Genomic DNA, 20,892 nt, shown 5'->3' on the forward strand with positions numbered 1-20,892 from the left:
CTTTTCATTCAGCTTGGCAAGTATCACAGGATTTGGTAGTTTGGTTCCTGATTCTCATGGCCCAGCCTTTGGGACCTTGACACTGTACCAATTCTCCCCCCACCCCCACCCCCACCCCAGTCACCCTAGCATCTAGCCTCTCGGGACTTGTAAATTTAAAAAAACACCAGGTTTTTTCAGAATTTTAAATTTATTTTCAGAGGAAAGATTCTGTCAATATGTGCTGTTTTACAGAAACCCCTATGAATAGCAAGAGCCAGTCCAATTTCCTGGCCTCACACTAGGCTATGTTTATCCTACTATTTACTGAAAGTTAATCAGCAGAGTTACACTGGAGATTAATTTAACCCATTCAGTGCACACAGAACAACACTGCCCATCCCAGCACTGCCAAACCTGCTTATTCTGCCCCTTCCAGGTGACCACAACCCTTCAAACAAACTGGGGATTATTTTCCCACTGCTGAGAGAGGATTCCCAACTCCCTCTTGTGTAACCACAAATTCTTACATTGTGATCTTGGTGCAGCAATCTAGCTCCATTGGGAGTGTCATCCATCTGGGCCACACTGCCTGCATTACAGAGTTGTTGTGGTTGCAAATTAGACCAGGCCTACACTTTGGGAGATAGCCGAGCTAAGGTAAGCAACTCCAGCCACGTGAATAGTGTAGCTGGAGTCAGCGTACATCAAGGCACATTTCTGTGGCGTACCCACAGCGGTAGTTTGATGGGAGATTCTCTCCCATCAACTTCCCTTACGCTTCATGACTCTGGGGAGTACCGCTGAGTCAGGGCAGTGCAGTCAGTGGTTGATTTAGGGGAGTGCTTAGTAGACCCACTAAAGATCAATCTCCAGAGTGTCGATCTCTGGATAAGATCTCTGGACAAGCCCTTATAGAACATGCAGTTAGTGACAACAATGTGTTCCCACCTCCTAGGGCTACAGTAGCCACTGCTGCCAAAAGAAATACACATTAACCCAGCTCAGCTGCACACAGCCATCCAGAAACAGCAATAAGTGATTGGCCGGCCTGTCTAGTGATCATTTCTCCTGCGTCTCTCCTTGCTCCTCACACTCCCATGAGTCCTCATCTGCCATCTCAGGGTTGGCCCAACAGTTCAATTTCTGCTCTAGACTTGATGCCTGTACTGCCAGTGTTTATGGCTGGAATTACAGCTGGGAATTCCCAAACAAGCTGTGGGACCTAAATATATACACCCAGCCAGGTCCTGAGAAGCTTTCCCTTGCTGTGGATATCCCACTCTACCATGTAGGGTTACCAGGTATCTGGTTTTGAACTGGACAGTCCAGTATTTGAGCTCTCTGTTCGGGAAACAAATTGAGAAAATATAAATGAGAAAATATAAATGTCCGGTATTTTCTAAATAAGATGTAATGTAGATTGTGATGTAATGTCAAGTGTGTCCAGTATTTTTGTTGAAACCATCTAGCAACCCTATCTACCAGAGCCAGAATAAATGCTATAGTGAGCCCTGGAAGTGCAAGGACATGGAAACAGCCTTCTTCCCAACTCCTACTATTAGAATAAAGCCCTGGCTACTCTGGCCTGCAAGGAAAGCAGGTTAGCACCACTTGAACACCACCAGCTGTTGTGGGGAAGCAGATCACCCAGATCCCTGATGGACATACAAGGGGCTCATTATAACTAGGCCAGTCAAAGCTTGTTGCCTAAAGGTTGAGGGACTAGGGCAACAGACTCCCACCAATAGTGACGGATTTAGAGTTAGTGAGGCTCTATGCTCAGCTTCCATTTTAGCCTGCCCTGCCCCAGGACCCAGCCAAGAAAAAGAACATTCTTATCCCCTTCCCTATTTTTCAATTCTTTTTTTCCCCTTCATCCTCCTCCTATATTATAAGTAATAAGTAAATGAAAGCGTGAGGTACCTTGACTGTTTCTGTAGTCAACTTTTTTTCCCCACAGACCACCTGAAAATTACGGAGGGTCTCAATGGACTACTTAATAATCTTTTAAAAGGTTGCTTGTACCTTTACTTATCTTTTGTAAAGTGCTTTGGATAAGAGCGCTTTATAAAAAAAATAACTTTCCTTGGTCCACCTGAATGGAGTTCTTGGACCACAGTTTGAGAACTTCTGGTGTAGATGAAAGCATGTATTTGTATTACATTAAAGTGAAAAATGTGTAAAAAATTAAAAGTATAGATGATGTGTGATTTTATCTAATTAAAATATGACCATATAGATTACTATTGCAACCACTGTTATATATTTGCAACAATTCTTGTATCAAATGTAGCATGTAAGATGTCTATGAAGATTATGATTTGTTAGTTATGCTATTTGAATGCATGTATCATTTTTGTATTTGAAGTTATGAGTATTGGCTTTACGCCTGATTTCAAATGTTTGTTCCTGGAGTAATGCCCGCAAAGTATTTAGCCAGCACATCCTGGAGGTACTTTACAGTTGGATGGCCCACCAAGCTGTATTTGACTCACAATGGACCTTGGGAAATGCCAATCCACAACTAACAAACCTTGGGAATGTTCAAACTAGCGTGTGGACAATGACTTCTACCCGTAAAGAACTGAGAGTCATTCACATAGGCATGTGCACGGGGTGTGCTGGGTGTGCCTAGGCACACCCTAATGCAGGGGCACACTGGCACGGCAAGATGGAGCCACCAGGCTCTGCATTCCTGCACTGGAACTGGTAGGGGCGCTGCCGGCACTTATGGCCCCACCAGAAGACCCCACTGGGCCGAGGGACTCCAGCAAGGAGGCGCGGCAAGCTGACCCCGGCTGGGGAAGGTACTGGGCCGAGGGAAGGGAAGCTGTCAAACCAGACGACAACGGATGGACGGAGCCGGGGCTGCGCCGAGGGCAGGATCATGCGCAGCATGATGGAGGGGGCGGTGCCACATCAGCATGGCGTTGCAGCGCCATTTCTAAAAACGGCCAGCCGCAGATCGGAGGAGGAAGGAGACGTGCTGAGTGGGGGAGCAGAGCCTGGCTCAAGGCAGGATGGCGGCTGGGCTGGGGCTGCGAACGCCGAGCAGCCCAGCTCCAGGTCTGGCATGTGGTCTGGAGCCCGGGCTGCGGGGACTTCTGGGGCCTGATCGCAGCAGACTCAAGCCCTGCATGCTGGAAGGCAGAGGAGAGGAGAGGAGAGGAGAGGGATAGGAGAGGGATAGGAGAGGAAGGGGCTTGTGCTGATGGGAGGGGAGCAGGTCAGGAGAAGAAAGGGGAAGGCACAAAGGGACAGCGTGGAGGAGAGACAAATGTGGGGAGAGGGGGCAAGTAGAGTCAATGAGGAAAAGAGAAGAGGGGAGGTGTCAGTGGGAGGGAGACAGGGTGATGCTGGAAGAGGAGAGAGTAAGGGCATTGGGGGAAGCGTAGGTGCTGGGAGAAGGCTTGAAAGAAGGGGTGGGTGTGAGGAAGGTGAGGATGGAGTAAGTCATGTGTGAGGGCACAGGGGCAGAGAGTAGTGAGGGGGTGGGCATCAGGGAAAAAGGTGGCAGGGGCAGTGAGGGAAGTGGGGCACCAGGAGGGTGCAGGGGTAAGGGAAGGTGCAGGGGATTCTAGGGGTGAAGCAGAAGGGCAGACACCTGCAGGGGAGGGACCAGCACCAGAGGAGAGAGGCAAGGCAGGTGTGTAGAGGGAGGTGTTAGGAGCGGGGATGAGGAGCGGTAGCTCACATGATCAGAGTGAGGCTACTGGAGAAATGGGCACAGGGGGGAGAGAAGGGCTGGTGGAGGGGGGCAGGTCGCAGAACGGCTGAGGGCAGTGAGAAGGGCAGGAGTCAAGACAGCAAAGGAGGGTGAGAGGTTGGGGGGCAGCAGGCACCAGGGGAGCTGATGGAGCAAGGGGAGGAGACATGGCAGCAGAGGGGAAAAGGTAGAGGTTTATAAGATATTTATTAACTTGGGTGCCAGTGGCACATCCAAACAAGCCACATGAACTCAGTACTGGTGCACAACAGAAAATCTACTCATGGGAGGAAATTCTTAGAGGGAACACTTCCCCCTCTAAGCCTCCGACCCCGAGTTAATGTCACACACATTGGGTTAATGCCATTGCAGGATAGTTGCACGAGGGGGGGTTGGTGGGGGCCAAACTAATCCCTATTGGTAGGAGGATGGTGGTAAACAGTCCTTAGGGGGGTGGTCACATGACACCTTTTACTTCTGGTCATGTGTCCATCTTGCCCTGAGAATGTTACCTCCAGAGGCGTGGTTAATGGGAGTCAGAGGGTGTGGCTAATGGGGGTCAAAGAGTACATTTTAAAATTCTTTGGGTGCACACCCTAATGAAATGTGCTGCACATGCCTATGGTCATGCATAGACAGGTGAATTGCTCTTGTGATGGCTCATGTGCCTGGGCACCATCTTGGGAACTGTAATTTTCCACAGTAAGAACAATGGGATTCCCTCCACATGGCAGAAGGCATAAAAGGCCCTGGGAACATCTTCATTTTGCCTCTTTCCTGCTGCAGCCTCTGGACTATGGATTTATGCCAACGCAAGCATTCTAACAAAAGGACCAATGATTTGTCAAGTATATAGACAGGGCAGGCTTTCCTTAATGGGCCATTCAACTTCATTATTGACTTGTCCCTTGCCTTCATGTGCTGGCTAAATACCTTGTTGGCATTACCACAAGAGGAAACATACATACAACACAAACATACAGCACAAAGCTGGAAAATGAGTCATTTGTTTGCTTTGCTGATCCAGTGTGGGAGACCCTTGTCACTGGGAGGTTTTGTGCCACAGCACTATTTATTTAATGGCAAATCTACCCCCTGCCCACTGAATAAGGTCTGGCCCTCAAATTGCTCTGACTAAAGCTGCAGGCAACACAAAGACAGCATGGTGCCAACGGCCATCTGTGAATGTACAGCTAAGAGTCCCTGTAGGTACCAAATCCTTGCCTTCCCCCACACACATATCACTCCATCTGCTTCTTCCCTAAATAAAGGAACACATACACACACGCACACAAACACAAGCAAAGTGTCTCTGGGCATAGGACTCAATGGGTCTTTCACTAAGAACAGAGACTCTCAGATGGTGGTTTGTGAGGCAGAGAACAGGTCTGGCACTGTACGATTCTTCCAATGCTGGGGACTATCTCAGCCTTGGCAAAGCAGCTCTGGGCTGTTTCTGCCCTCTTCCTTCCCAGGGTGCTGGGAACCTGACCAGAGCCATGAAGGGGCAGAACACTACACTGCATTGCTCTCTCTCTGCTTCTGGACATAAGACAAGGCAGAGAGAAGTCAAACTTGAACTCTGCCTCACTCTGTTCCCCTAAGAGAAATGCACCCTCAACAAACCCCTATCCTCCTAAAGGGAGGAGGTTCCAGGCCTCTGCTTTCCCATCTACCCTTCCCCATAGATATTCCCCGCACATCAACAATTCATACCCCTTAGCCTTCCCTGCCTATGTAGGCCCCTCCGGCCCTGCTTCAAATCCCAAAAGCAGTTCTTTTTAGCTTCCCCTCTACAGACCTTGAGAAGACAGCTCTGTAATACATTCTTACCCGATGGGAGGGGTGTTTGTTTCTGACACATAAATAACTTCTACCCTCATGACAGGCCAGACCTAAGCCCATTAATCCTTAAATCAAGGCATCAAAAATAAAATAGAGTCACACAGGAATCCTGGAGAAGTCACTCTACTACCTTGTATATCAAGGTAGGTATGAGTAGCTCCAAAGCCAAAAAGCATGGTGGGTTTATCCTAGCCTCAGAAGACTCCCCAAATGAGCTAACATACTGCTCCAAATTCCTGCTTTTACTGCAGGGCCATTGGATCTGGGGAACACACTCCCCCTGCCCCCCCGCTCAGACCTGAGGAAGAGTTCTGTACAAGCCTAGAAGCTCCTCTCTAGTCAAATAAAAGATATTACTTCACCCACCTTGTTAAGCCATTGGAAGGCAAAGCTGCCTCCCCCAGGGTTTGCCTTCCATGTGGTAGAGACTAGAATGAAGTTGTGGGGAAAAGAGTGCTAGGGTCTTACTTGTAGGTTTTGGTTTTATCCAACCAGATGCCAGAAAGCAGAGCTCCAGCCATGCCAGATACTATAATGGTGAGTCCAATTCTTCCAGCATTCACCTCCTCCCCCTGTGGTAAGACACACATCAATACAGGAACTAGTTAATGGCCAACAGCAAGTGGGGCTAGATGGCTAAAAGGGCCTCAGAGGAGGAGATACTGATGGCCTTTCAAATCTTCCTGTCTACTGGTCTTTGGGTCGGCTTGGTCAAGAGACACAAGGCTCAAGATTTACCAGGCACGTAGGCTAACTACTTAACAGTGTGGGGAGCCAACCCCAGGGGAAAAATGCTCCCAGGTATCCCAGTCCTAGCCTTTCCCAGCTACAGAAGCTCTAGCTATGAAGAGCTCCCCATTCCACCACGAGAAGCCAATGTACTGAATGGTGCAGGAGCAATAAATGTGGGGGATTCCACCAGCCCTGGTTCCCCACAGGGCAGAAGTCCAGAATCTATGGGCACAGTTTTGGGAGTAAAAGGGGCTTTGCCTCCCCCCAAAACTACACTGCTCTAGCCAGACTGGGCAAGCCCTGGAAACGGCTCCACACTCCCATCCTCTCCTCTCCCTGACGCCTCTTGGCTAGCTTGGAGGCAGGAAGCTGGAGCCAAGCAATTCAGGGTAGCTGCTGCAATGGCTTGTGCCATGAAGCAGTGGGCCTTGATGTTTCTCCTTCTCCTGCTGGTTCCCAAGGCTGCAGCTGCTCCTCAGCTCCCAGCCACTTTTGACTGCTTAAGAAGCTGCAAAACTGTCCCTGGTGGAGACCTGGCTCCAGAGCTGGCAAGGCCTTGAGGAAGCAGCAACCATGGAGATGGATGGGGAGAACCCTCCTCAGGAAGAGGTGGGCCTCCCAGCACACAGCCTCTAGCTAACATTCTGCCTGCACCCTGAGCTATGACCCCTTTCTGCACTCAGCTCCTAGCTATCCCCTCCCTGCACCCTGAACAGTATTCAAACTTTTTGAGCTGAATCCCCTTAGATTTATAATTTTTGGTTGCACCTCCCTGCAACATGGAGTGGCCTGCTGATATGAATCAGGGGTTGAAGGTGGCACACCCTCCCTGGTCCCCACCATACAGAGTTCGCCCAAGCCCTCAAAATAGAAGTCAAACTATGCAAGTGCCCAAGGCCTGCCCAGCAGCCTGAGTCCTGAGAATTACATCCCACCAGGCAGAAGTTCCACCATTGGCCCAGTAGCTGAAGTCCCAAGGCCCTCTCCCAGAGATTTAACAGCATGTTGGGAGGGTGTTCAGAAAGAAAAAAAGTAAGAACCACTGCTGTAGGGAATGGAACACAAAAATGGTCTGGGTAAGTTCACAAAAGCACAGCTTATTATGGTGCAGGGGCAGGGCTCACTAGTCTACTTTGCTTCAGTGGAAAAGAGCTGTAAAGAACAGGGATAAGAGCACTGGCTGGTGGCAAAGGAAGCTCACAGTAGCTCCAGTGCCAGTCTCACCCAGGAGCAGGTGCTGTTGCATCATGCTTTCTGCCAGTGATTCTCATCCTGTGCCATATAGCTGGGATGTCACGCTACAGCTCTTACTGGACCACAAGTGACCCGTGGAACATGGGTTAAGAGCTTTCTTTTGACAGCAATGCTGCAGGAGAGCACATCAAAGGCACTTACTGGATAGTGCTGGATCACCATGCGGTTCAGCAGAGTGGACAGAGCGTAGAAGCAACCAGTGTTCAAACCTGAGAGGGGGGATAAAAGCACAGCACATTCACAGCCTGCCATTCTCTGCGCCTGTTTTTCAACCAGAATACCAGGCCACAAAAGGAACCCTGGTAGCTCCGGTCAGCACTGCTGAGCTGGCTGTTACAAGTCCGGTCGGCAGCACAGCAGGACTAAGTCAGTCTCTCTATCTGCTCTCCACCGGCTCCTGGAAGCAGCGGCATGCCCCTCCCCCCCCCCCCAGCTCTTATGTGTAGGAAAACAGTTAAGTGGAGTAATTTCTAGACTCCAAAATAAAGAAACTTTAATTCTGTGTAAAACCTTTCTTTGAAATCTGTAATAGGGAGAAAGTGCATCCCCCCTATGGCTCCTATATGCCATACACTGCCCCTGCCTCAGTGACCAGCTCTGCAGCTCCCATTGATTGGGAACTGACTAATGTGAACTGTAGAAGTGATGCCTGCAGATGGGATGGCACACAGAGCCGCCTAGCCATGCCTCCAAATAGAAGTTGGAAGGGGTGGACATGCCGCTGCTTCCAGGAGCTGCATGAAGTAAGTGCCCCGCAAAGCTTTCACCTCTGAGCCGCCTCTTGTGCCCCAACCCTTTACCCCTACCCCCATTCCCCTTCTGCCTTCAAACCCCTTGGTCCCAACCCAGAGAATCCTCCTACATCCCAAACTCCTCACCCTCAGCCAGAGCACTCACCTACTCCTATGCCCCAACTCCGTCCCATCTTTGCCCCTCCTCCCACCCTCCAAATCTCTCAATCCCAACCCAGAGCCCCCTCCTACATCTTGAACCCCTTATTTATGGCCCCATCCCAGAGCCCACACCCCAGCCCAGAGTCTGTACCCCCTCACACCTCCCAAACCCTTGCCTCAGGCCAGAGCCCCCTCCCATACTGCAACCCCTTTGGCTCCACCTCCAAGTCTGGAGCCCCCTCCAGCACTCCAAACCCTCTTCTCTGCCCCATCCCAGATCCCACACCCCCAGCCAGAGCCCTCATCCCCTCTTTCATCCTAACCCATGGGTTAGCCCAGAGCCCCCTGCAGCACTGAACTTCTCATTTCTGGCCCCAGCCTAGAGCCTGCACTCCCCAGACAGAACCCTTCCCACTTCCAACACCCCAGTGTCCAGTGAAAATGAGAGAGTGAGTACAAGGTGAGTGAGTGAGAGAGAGTTGGAACACAGTGAGCGGGGGCGGGGCCTCAGAGGACAGGTGGGGCAAGGATGTTCAGGTTTGTGAGTAGAAAATTGGCAAACCTACTGCTGGATGAAGAAAGGTTGGGGAGCTAGACAGAGTCTCTGTTCTAATCCAGAGACGCAGAAGAGGCCCAGGCATCAGGCACTGAGCATGGGGGCACAGTGTTGTACAGCGAGGCTGGAGAGCTCGCAGAATGGCTGGCTGCCTTGGGCCGGGCAGCTACCAAAGCAGCTACATCTGGAGGAATGGGAGACCTGCTGGGCCAACCAAAGCAAGCTATATCTCAGTCAGTAGGTGGGCTGAACTCTGCAATTTCAGAGTTGCTTTTTATCTGAATTGGAGGCAGAGGAAGAGAAGGTTGTACACATTTTTAGAGGTAATAGGGATCTTAGTGGTCCCAATCTCCAGAACCTTCTCCCTCTAGGGCAGTGGTTCTCAAAGTGTGGTCTGTAACTACATTGCAGGTGGGCCACAGGCTTGGGGCTTGCCCCTCCCCTGCAGCGGGGAGCTTGTGCTGGCGCTCAATTCTCTCCCCACCCCCACAAGGTTGGAGTGCCAGCACCAGCTTCCTGCTATGGGGGGTGAGGATTGAGCCTTGCATGTCGGATCCAGCTTATGGAAGGAGGAAGTGGCTCTGCATGCTGCCACTCCCCTTCCCACTGGCTGGGGGAACAGCAGCACAGGAAGCTGCTCGCATGAAGGCTTTCCCCGCTGCTCCCATTGGCTCAAATCATGGCCAATGGGAGCAGTGGGAAGCACAGAACCAGATAAGTGCCCCCATCCCCATCATGCACCCTGCTCCCACCAAAATCCTGCACTCCCATCCCGCTCCTGCACCCACCCCCTCTCCCTCACAGATCCCCCATCCTCAACCTGCTCCTACATCCTATCTCCCACTGCTGGTGGTCCGTGGAAAGGTCTCTCTTGAGCAGGGTGGCTATGGGCCAAAAAATTTGAGAACCACTGCTCTAATGCATCGGGGCATGGAGGCAGGAAAAGGGAATAAGGGAATTTGTGTGCAGCCATCTTGGTCTTGTTAACAAGAGAGCAAGAGTCAGGCTAAGTCTGTGGCCTGACAACGCGAGATCTGTAATTAGATGCTGCCTTCGCCTCTCGCCTCCATATGGAGATAAGGATAGAATGCTGACTCTGGCAGGGACCTTGAGATAAGGAGCATATGGGTGGAACTAAATAACTGTTAGCCATTGGTGTTTGTAATGGGAAGCTGCAGGAGTGGTGTATGCAGGCAAGGACAGCATGTGGAGACTCCCAGCTTTACCTTTCTCAGGGGCTGCAGGAATGTGCCAGCTTCTTCCAGGAGCAGCAATTACCATGGGGATAATTACTTCAGGCATGACAGGTCAGACATTTTAAAACTCACTACTCAAATAATTAAATTTAAGTGCAAGAGAGAAATGAAAATTATTAAATGCACAGACCAGTCGAAAACCAAAAATAACCCACCTTGCAAGCCGTAAAAGAAGTAACAACAACCCCCCATGTATGTGCTGGGTGGGCAGATGAGTGTGTGTGTTTGTGAGAATGACAGACACACACAGTGTATGTGTGACAGATTTGCAGGGCTCGCCAATCAGCGGCGAGCCCAGCTCGCCAGTCACGCGGTTCTGTGCTTTGCTCATGCACAGATCGTTCTGCACCAGCTCTTCCTGGTTATAATCTACTCACCACAAGCGAGTAGATTATATTACTTGTCGAGCCCTGCATATTTGTATCGCCAAGCTCCCTCCATCCCCTTCTCTCTGTGTGTGGAGGTGGGGTAGAGAAGTGGGGAAAAGGGAGGACACCCAAACATCAGCACCCCTCTTCTCCCTCCCACACATAGGGTGTGTCTAAACTACATGGCTCCGTCGATGGAGCCATGTAGATTAGGCTGATCGGCAGAGGGAAATGAAGCTGCGATTTAAATAATCGCGGCTTCATTTAAATTTAAATGGCTGCCACGCTCTGCCGACCAGCTGATGATCAGCTCTTCGTCGACAGCAGCACGTCCAGACTGCCCCAATCTGCCGACAAACAGCTGATCGGCAGAGCGCGGCAGCCATTTAAATTTAAATTAAGCCACGATTATTTAAATCTCGGCTTCATTTCCCTCTGCTGATCAGCCTAATCTACATGGCTCCATCGATGGAGCCATGTAGTTTAGACACACCCATAGTGGGTAGAGGGGCAACTGAAGTGCCAGCACTTGAGAGCTTCCGAGCCAAACCAGTCAGGATCACCTGTCATAGACTCCAAGATCTACTAGTCGATCCTGATCTACTGGTTGGTGACAACTGCTCTAACTCAATCACTCTTCTCAGCCCATTAGGGTGTGCAGCTCACAAATGAGCTCTCTTCACTTCCTTGTTCTGCCCAAGCATGACAACCACAGAATGATTGGCCTGGGCTATGTTGGGGTCAGTGAACAGCTCAGAGTCTGACTCATTCTTGACTACCCTCATTTATCACTTACTCCACCCCACCAAGGCAGAACTTTAGCTACTCACCCAGATTACTGCTGGGTTGACAGGGCTTCCCCTGAGGAGCTCAGATCCAATTAACATTGCAATGCCAATGACCAAGAGTGAGCTCAAAGAGGGTCCCAGCTGGAGGCTTCCTCACAATGGGGAACCTGCTTGATCCTCCTTCCCCCAGCAATAGCCAGCAGGAAGTCTTAGTAACTGAACAAGAGCTAAACTATTTGCTGAGCAGTAACAGCACCTTCCCAAACCACTGTGTACATGGGGAAAGAGTGACCAGTCACACACACAAAACATTACTGAAGCCTTAAAGAGATGGTAATCCTACCCCCATGTGGACACTTCTTTTCCACTATAAGGGTCACTTTGCTTTAGCTTATGCTCCTTCCAAGGACACAAGCTACACAAAATCAGCAACTCTTCGGCTACGTCTACACTACATAGCTATTTTGGGACACTTGCAGTATCCTGAAATAGCTATTCCGCATCTTTAGAGCAAGCCTGTTATTTCTAAATATAACGAGCTCGCTATTCCGATGTTCCTGTAAACCTCATTCCATGAGGAGAATGGGACGTTTCAGAATAGCACTCTATTTTGAAATTTGGTGCTGTGCATACAGCACCAAATTTCAAAATAAGCTATTTCAAAATTAACGCAAAATAAGTGACACAATTTGTGTAGCTCAAATTGCTTAGTTTATTTCAAGCTCTGGGTACAATACCCTTACTGTGTGACCACTTTTATTCTGGTGTGAGTCATATACATATTATTCTACTGATTTACATTTTCAACATAGGCTATGCTGAGAAACCTTTCCCATATGGACTAAACCCATAATGGTCAATTCAATCCTCTTCTCAGAAAGTCTTTCACCATCTTTGCAGACGGTTTTTCTTTAAGGCTTCAGGGAGCATTGTGACAGTTGGTAAGGCTCATAGGTTTCACCTATTACAGCCCATGCATCCCTATACTAGGGATAAACAAGTTTTAAAGCCCCTGCGTTGAGCTGTAATCCTTCATGCCCAGTTAAGTGCAAAATTCCCACACTGTTCTCTCTGTCTCTTTCTCCCTCTCAAAGGCAGAGGGAAGGCAGGAAGCACCCCAGGGTACAGTAGAAAGGAGCAATATAGTAGCCCACACGCAGGACTGGGAGACAGGAACTCATAAATTCTAATCTCCACTCTGACACTGACTCCCCTTCTGCAGCCCTCACCCCGCCATGTGGTTCAGTTTCCCGTAACAATAGAGCAGCAACCACCATCTATGAAGAACCTTGAAAGTGAAAAGCCTTTAGTAGTGCAGGAGCAGCAGCCAGAGGGAAGATCCACCTCCTTCAAGTCCAGCCTCTGCCAACACACTGATCTAGATCATGGTAAGTGTGGTCCAGGGATCCAGCTTGAGTAAAATATATCCAGCAGACAGACACATACATGGCCCCAAGGGAAACTGAGCCAGACTGAGTGGTAGGAACTCCTGAGAAACACAGCAGCAAGGGAAGGGAAGGGATCAGCACGTTATCAATTCCTGACATGCTCTCTGTACAGGAAACACCATTCACTCCAAAAGCCACCAGGTGGGTCAGTAACCTCTGAGAGATAAGATAGGAGGAACATCTGGGAAAACACTGCAATGGGAGCCAGCAGCAGGAATATCCACCTCCCCTCCCCCAATGCTGAACCTTGCTCTTCACAAGATGAGGATCTAGCAGCAATGTTGCTGGCTCACTTCACCCCCAATTCTGTAACACAGTTTATTAAGGGTCACTTAACTGATAGCAACAGAAATAGAAAGAAGGTGGATGAAAAGTTAACACATGTTCTCTCCCTACAGTGGTTTCGGCTCAAAGTTGCATTTCAAACAATGCATGTTCACCTGTGGAGTATACACACACAAGCAATGCACTTATATCAACCTAACCCCAGATGTAGACAGTTCTATGTCAACAGGAGGGTTTCACCTATAAAGTTGCTGAGCATTTTAGCATCCACCCAGGAGAGATTCAAATGCTGCCCAGCTGATTGGCAAAGTGCCCACAGCAACCAGATCTGGCAGCATTTATTTCTATGGTGATGCACACACATCCTTCAGTGCACATAAACTTTATTCTTCAAATGGATGGAAAAAATTAGAGGGAACATTGACTACCACCTCTCAGGGAGGTGGAATACTCTCTCATTGGAGTAGATACCATCTTCATTAGGCACTACAGTGGCACAGCTGCACCCATGCACTGCTATAGCACTGTATGGCTACATCTACACTGTCATGATTTTCCGGAAATGCTTTTAACGGAAAACTTTTAGGTTAAAAGCATTTTCGGACAAGCGCGTCTAGATTGGCAGGACACTTTTCCGCAAAACCACTTTTTCCGCAAAAGCATCCATGGCCAATCTAGACGCGCTTTTCTGCAAAAAAGCCCTGATTGCCATTTTCGTGATTGGGGCTTTTTTGCGGAAAACAGGACTATGCTGTCTACACTGGCCCTTTCGGGCAAAAGTCTTTCGGAAAAAGACTTTTGCCCGAACGGGAGCAGCATAGTTTTTCCAGAAAAGCACTGATGATTTTACATTAAATCGTCAGTGCTTTTCTGGAAATTCAAGCGGCCAGTGTAGACAGCTGGCAAGTTTTTCCGGAAAAATCACATGATTTTCCGGAAAAACCTGCCAGTGTAGACACAGCCTATGTGTAGTAGACTAACCCTCAGACACATACAAAGAACTGTTTTGCTTAAGGGCCCTCAAAGTCTCAGTCATTTTATCTTTGTTGTTAGAGAACTGAAAGTCAAGGGTGTCAGGCAGAACCAAGTGAACAGAGGAACAAACACACACAAGCCACCAAAAAGAAATGTGCCATCACTAGCCAGCCTTTTCAAATCTCCCAATGACTCTGAAAGAAAGAATTATACCAGGAAAATCAGATTCTAAAGAAACTCACACTGAGAGGCCCTTCTTATCACCAGCACTGAGTCACTCTAATTAGTATCTGATCCCTTTCCCTTCCTTACACACTTACACCCACCAAAAGGAGGTATGGTTCAGGACTGCATGATCTGGGAAAAAGAACGGTTACTTACCTGTAACTGTTGTTCTTCGAGATGTGTTGCTCATGTCCATTCAAAGTAGGTGTGCGTCTTCCGGAACGTTTTCCCTAGCGGTACCCGTAGTGCTGGCAGGGCGCCCCCTGGAGTGGCGCCGCCATGGTGAGGCATAAGTACCCCTGCCGGCGCTGCTCCACCTCAGTTCCTTCTTGCCAGACACTCCGACGAAGGGGAGGTAGGGTGGGAGTCGAATGGACATGAGCAACACATCTCAAAGAACAACAGTTACAGGTAAGTAACCGTTCTTTTCTTCTTCAAGTGGTTGCTCATGTCCATTCGAAGTAGGTGACATCCAAGCCAACCCCACACATGGAGGAGGGGTCAGAGCAGTCAGACCACAAGAGTCATAGGAAAAGGTGAATAAACGCAACAGATTTATTCAAACAGGTAAACACAAAGAAAGCACGAGCCAGTAACAGTGATAACTCAACATATTTACACCACAGAATTGAGGACAGCAGAGCCCACCCCTGCGTCCTCCCTGGCCTGTTGTACTAGTGCATAGTGCGCTGTAAAGGTATGAAGGGACGACCATATGGCCGCCCTGCAAATTTCTGTAATCGGTATCTGAGCCCCGAACACCGAGGACGCCTGCGCCCTGGTAGAATGTGCTGTAACCCTGGGTGGGGTCTTACCAGCCAGTTGGTAACATTCCCGGATACATTCTGCAACCCAGTTTGACAACCTCTGTGTCGAAATAGGGAACCCTTTCACCCTGTCCCCAAAAGCAATGAACAACTTTTGGGATCTGCGAAAAGGCTTGGGGTCCTATCAATGTAGAACGTTAGTGCTCGCTTAGCGTCCAGGGAATGGAGCACTCGCTCCTAGGGGGAGGCGTGGGGCTTCGGGAAGAAGACCGGGAGATAAATTTCCTGGGACAGGTGGAACGGTGACACCACCTTAGGGAGAAAGGCTGGGTGAGGGCGGAGCCTCACATTACTATTTGAAAACACAAGGTAAGGCGGATCTATAGTCAACGCCCTCAGTTCGGAAACCCTACGAGCCGACGTGAAGGCCACAATGAAAGCAACCTTCCACGAGATGTGCTTCAGGGAACACGTAGCCAACGGCTCAAAAGGGGGCGACATAAGCCTGCGTAGGACCATGTTGAGGTCCCAGGCAGGAAGCGGGGCCCTCACTGAGGGATACAGTTTTTCCAGTCCGGTAAGGAATCTTTTAACCACCGGGTTAGAGAAAGAGAAACTCCTGCCGTACCCACATGGAAGGCAGAGAGAGATGCCACATGGACTTTAATAGAAGAAAAAGAGAGGCCACTAGACCGAAGATCAAAAAGATAGTCTAATATAGTCGGGACAGGGGCAGAGGACAGGCGCACTCCTCTTCGGGACGCCCAAGACGAGAAGCGCCACCACTTGGCAGCGTACGACCATCTGGTAGAGGGCTTCCTACTACTGAGGAGTACCATCTGAACCTCTTGGGAACATTCCCTTTCCGGTTGGTTCAGCCATGGATAAACTAGGCCGTTAGGTGGAGAGACCTGAGATTTGGATGAACCATGGTCCCCCCATCCCAGGGTTGAGTGAGAAGGTCCCGGACTGGAGGGAGCGCTATAGGATCCTTGGTGAGCATGTCCACCATGATGGGGAACCAGAACTGTCTGGGCCACCTGGGGGCTATAAGGATGATTGTGGACCGAAAGGCCCTTGCCCTGGTCAACACCCTGGAAATTAGAGGGAACGGGGGAAAGGCATAAAGAATGCCCTCTGGCCACATGGCTGTTAGGGCATCCCCCGAGGAGTGTTTCCCCAGCCCCAGAAGGGAACAGTAGTTCCGGCACTTTGCATTGTGTGCCGAGGCAAACAGGTCTAGGAGGGGATAACCCCACCTGCAGAAAACCTGACACAGGACTTAGTCCTTGAGTGACCACTCATGGGCTCCAAAGGATCTGCTCAGAGAGTCTGCTAACAGATTCTTGCAGCCCGGGAGGTACTCTGCCTGTGGTGTAATGTCATGTTTCACACACAGGTGCCAAAGGAACAGAGCCTCTCGGCAGAGGGGAGGTGACTGAGCTCCCCCCTGCTTGTTGAGGTAGAAGACAGCCGCTGTATTGTCTAAACGAACCAGGATCGAGCGGTGAGAAAGCCTTGGCAGGAAGGCTTCGCAGGCTCTTCTCACTGCTTGTAATTCCCGGACGTTTATATGGAGGGTTCGTTCTGTAGGGGACCACAGACACTGAGTCCTGTGCTGCCCCAGGTGTGCTCCCCAGCCCAGGTCGGAGGTATCTGTGACCAGTGTAAGGGAGGGGGGAGAGGCGTTGAAAGGGACCCCACTGCACACCACAGCCTCCTGGGTCCACCACTGTAGGGAGGCTAGGACCTCTGGTGGCATTGTGAGGATCGAGTCCCAAAGACCCCGGGACTGACTGAAGGCCTTCACCAACCAAGCCTGCAGAGGTCTCATTCTCACTCTGGCATGGTGTACCGTGTACGTGCACGCAGCCATATGGCCTAGGAGCCTCGAGCAGACCCGAGGGGTCGTGATAGGGAACCGGGTTAACCCAGAAATCAGCTCCACTATGGAGAGGAACCTGCTCCTGGGGAGGAAAGCTCTTGCTACCCTTGCGTCGAGGAGGGCATCCATGAATTCGAGGTGCTGCGAGGGGGTCAGGGATGACCTTTCCTCATTCAGCATGAGCCCGAGCTTTAGGAAGAGGGCCTTTGTGAGTGACACGTGAGCCTTTACCTGCTCGTAAGTGACACCTCGGATTAGCCAATCGTCGAGGTACGGGAACACGTGCACCCCTTGTTTGCGGAGAAACGCCGCAACCACTGCCATGCACTTGGTGAACACTCTGGGTGCCGTTGACAGGCCAAAAGGGAGCACCATAAACTGAAAATGGTGCTGGCCAACAGTAAACCTGAGAAACCTCCTGTGGCTGGTTCGGATCGCCACGTGGAAGTACGCGTCCTTGAGATCGAGAGTTGCGTACCAGTCTCGTAACTGTAGCACTGGAAAGACTGAGGCTAAAGTTACCATTCTGAATTTGTGTTTTATGACTGCCTTATTCAGATCTGAGGTCCAAGATGGAACGGACTCCTCCTTTTGGTTTGGGGACAACAAAATATCGGGAATAGAATCCCCGTCCCCACAGGTGTGGGGGGACCTCCTCTACTGCTCCCTTTGCAAAGAGCATGGGCACCTCCTGACGCAGGATGTGTTCGAGAGGGGTGTCCCTGAAGAGGGACGGGGAAGGGGGGTTGGAAGGCGGCCGGCCCAAGAAGGGGATGGTATAGCCCCCATTTACTATTGTTAAAATCCAGGCGTCTGTTGTGATTAGGGCCCAAGCAGGGGCAAAATGGGATAGCCTGGCCCCAAACGGGGGGCCAGGGTAGGAGACTGGTGCGCAACTCTCTATCAGCGTGTCAAAATTGGGGCTTAGCCTGATGGGAAGGGACGTGGGGTCCTCCCCACTGGCTGTCTGCCCTGGGGCGACGACAGCGACCCCTAGCGCCCGTGGGGGGGTGCGCAGCCGCCCTGGAACCTCCAACGGAGGCCCGGGAGCAGCGCCTACAGTAATCCCCACAGGGGACCTAGGGCTGCACCCTCCCCTGTTGCCTATAGGGCAGCTGGTGACGCTGAGGGGCAGGCGTGTGAATGCCCAAGGACTTAAGGGTAGACCTTGTGTCCTTTAGTGTATGGAGCCTAGAGTCGGTGTGCTCCAAGAACAAAGTTTTGCCATCAAAGGGTAAGTCCTGGATAGTATTCTGGACATCAGGGGGAATCCCGGAAACTTGCAGCCAGGAACCACGGAGCAATGGAACCCCAGATGCCATAAAGTATGGGCTGCCAAGTCAACCGTGTCCAGGGACGCCTGGAGAGCCGTCCGGGCAATAATCTTCGCCTCCGAAGCGATGGCCGCGAACTCCTGACAGTCCTCCGCCGGAAGCCTGTCCCTGAATTTTTCTACAGCCAGCCAAGTGTTGAAGGCGTACCGGCTCAACATCACCTGTTGGTTTGCGATGCAAAGTTGCACCGCACCTGTGGTGTAAACCTTACAACCCATCAAATCGAGGTGCTTAGGCTCATGCCCCGTCTGTGGAACATAATAGCGCCTCTCGACCCCTTTTAAGGTAGGGGTCAAGGTCGCCGGCGTCTGCCACAGGGCATTAGTAATCTTGGCCATCGTTTTGTTCAGCAGCAAAGCCAAACATGTGGGTGCGACCTCGGCAAGGATGTCCACCATTGGATCTGTATCTTCTCCATGAGGAGAAGTTTTAGGCGGGAAACCCTCTCCTTCTTCGTGCACGGCTTAAAAGACTTGCAGATCTTACAAGCGACTGCGAGATGGCCCTCACCCAGACACTTCAGACAACTGTCGTGTGGGTCGCCTCTGGGCATAAACTTCCCGCAGGCAGTGCACACCTTAAAGCCCTGCGGCCCTGGCATTCCTCACCCCCGAGGGGGGAGAGAAAAACAAAGAACCTAACTAACTAAGAGAACTATTTACAATCAAGGTAGAAGAATGGGAACCATTAACTAACTGACTGACTAAGAGAGATAGAGACGCTCCAACAACCGTCATGGCGGTAAGAAGGAACTGAGGTGGGGCAGCGCCGGCAGGGTTACTTATGCCCCGCCATGGCGGCGCCACTCCAGGGGGTGCCCTGCCGGCGCTACGGGTACCGCTAGGGAAAACGCTCCGGAAGTCGCGGTGCACACAGTGCGCACACCTACTTCGAATGGACATGAGCAACCACTCGAAGAAGAACAGAATGGCATGGCAGAGTAACCTGGGACATCTGAGGGTTACTTCTAGAAAGCTCTGCTGCACTCACCAGGGAGAAAGGACTAAATGACCCAACAGACCTTTTGCAGCTCCAAAGTGAGCATCTCACTGTCCTCAACCCTTGTTATTCACCCAGATGTTGTATTAGCCACTTGTTTTGGCAAAAAAAAAAAAACTGAGAGGGGGCTGGAGATCCCAGACTGTGCTCCAGATCCCAATGAAGAGCTTTTCTTATGTACAGTGTATCCTGTTCAGGGCAGGCCTTTGGAATGGCCATCAGAGACCCCAGACAGGGCATCCCACCAAAGGGGGTGTTGTGAGCAGTATCTGGATTCCCACCTGACCTGAAGAGAGCAGCTGGGCTGATGGAGGCAGCAGGCAGGTAGGTGAGCAGTAGCATAGGGAGTGAGGAGACAGGAGCTGCAGGGGACAGCTAGATGACCAGCTGACTCTGAGGCAGGGGTGTACCTCCACTCCCTGTCCCATGTCTGCAGTCGTTGCTGAACTAGTCCCTCTCCTTCCTCCCGGAACTGCCCCTACCCATTCTAGACTAGGATCACCCTCCTGTCTGCTGCAGCAGGGATGGAGGTAGGCTGATGTTAGGGTGACCCCCCTGCCAAAGGCCTCCAAACTGAGGAGATAGGAGGGGGGGATCTGTGTGCGCTGCTCCCTTTGGTTGCTTGTGTCTAAACACAAGTCCTCAGGCTCCTGGCTGGAGTGCAATCTTAAAAAGACAGCACACTCATATGCTCTGGCATGCAATCATTCTCTCTCCCTCTCCCCAATACACAAAACCAGGGCTCCCTAAACTCAGGTCTAGGAATGTGAAAGGTTACCTGGGTAATTCTTACCAGTTTGCCAGTAATGGGGGGAGGATGGAGCAACTCCCCACCTGCAACAGGCAGGGGGCTGCTCCAGCCCCGCAGGGGGCCCGCCACATGCACGTGCTGCTCCTATGTCCAGAGCAATCTCCGTCCATTGGAAGCCCAGACCTGCTGCTGAGAGGGGCTGCTCCGGCAGGAGCTGGGAGCCAGCAGCAGCCCCAGCACAGGGCTGAGGCCAGGAGCCCCATGGATTGGGGGCTGCTCCAGCCAGGCTGGAGCAATCCCCAGCCTAGGATCCCGCTTGAGTTGGTTAAATGTTAGGTAAACCTAACATTTTACCAGTTAATTCATTAATCGAGATTTAACATCTCTACTCAGGTCACTGCCCCTGGGCTGGGCTGAGGCATCAACAGCCGTGTTCTTCTCCCTTTCCTTGTGCACCCCTGTGATGCTTGGACTGAGTCCAGTGTGAGAGCGAGCAGCAATACCAGCTGCTTTATACATCCAAGTGGGTCAGTTTCCCCATGTGAGTGCAGGAGGGGGATACAGGGTTTAGGAGTACATGGGGTGCAAGGTGTAGGAATGAAGGGGGCACAGTGGAGGGGCTAGAGCCACAAGGGGGAGCTGCAGGCATTAGGAGTAAAAGGGACACAGTGGAGGGGTTGTGGGCATAGGAGGATTTAGGGAGTAGGAGTGAAAGAGGCTCAGTGGAGGCTATGTCCATACTCACTCCAGTCCCCGCACAATCTCTTCCCCTGCTGGTTACACGGGGTCTCACACTTTCCACTGGTTATGGAAGTTGAGCATTTCTTTGCTCATATTATAACA

The 20,892-nt window shown here is 50.9% G+C and overlaps 1 protein-coding gene across 4 annotated transcripts in view; it reads right to left on the reverse strand.

The window, feature by feature from the left end:
• FLVCR2 (FLVCR choline and putative heme transporter 2) overlaps window positions 1-20,892 on the reverse strand; it is a 61,166-nt gene that overhangs the window by 20,538 nt on the left and 19,736 nt on the right. For all 4 annotated transcript variants that reach the window (XR_331640.5, XM_006117772.5, XM_075926850.2 and 1 more), the window contains exons 4-5: window positions 7,661-7,728; window positions 6,002-6,105 (exon numbers count right to left, since the gene is read on the reverse strand). Coding sequence is in view for 3 of the 4 variants with exons in the window: in XM_006117772.5 (XP_006117834.3) it covers window positions 6,002-6,105; window positions 7,661-7,728 (172 nt within the window). In the remaining variant the exon portion in view is untranslated. The remainder of the gene's footprint in view (window positions 1-6,001; window positions 6,106-7,660; window positions 7,729-20,892) is intronic.

This window comes from Pelodiscus sinensis, chromosome 5 (genome assembly GCF_052426305.1).
Source record: "Pelodiscus sinensis isolate ZL-2025 chromosome 5, ASM5242630v1, whole genome shotgun sequence".
In the NCBI taxonomy this organism is placed as follows: Eukaryota; Metazoa; Chordata; order Testudines; family Trionychidae; genus Pelodiscus; species Pelodiscus sinensis.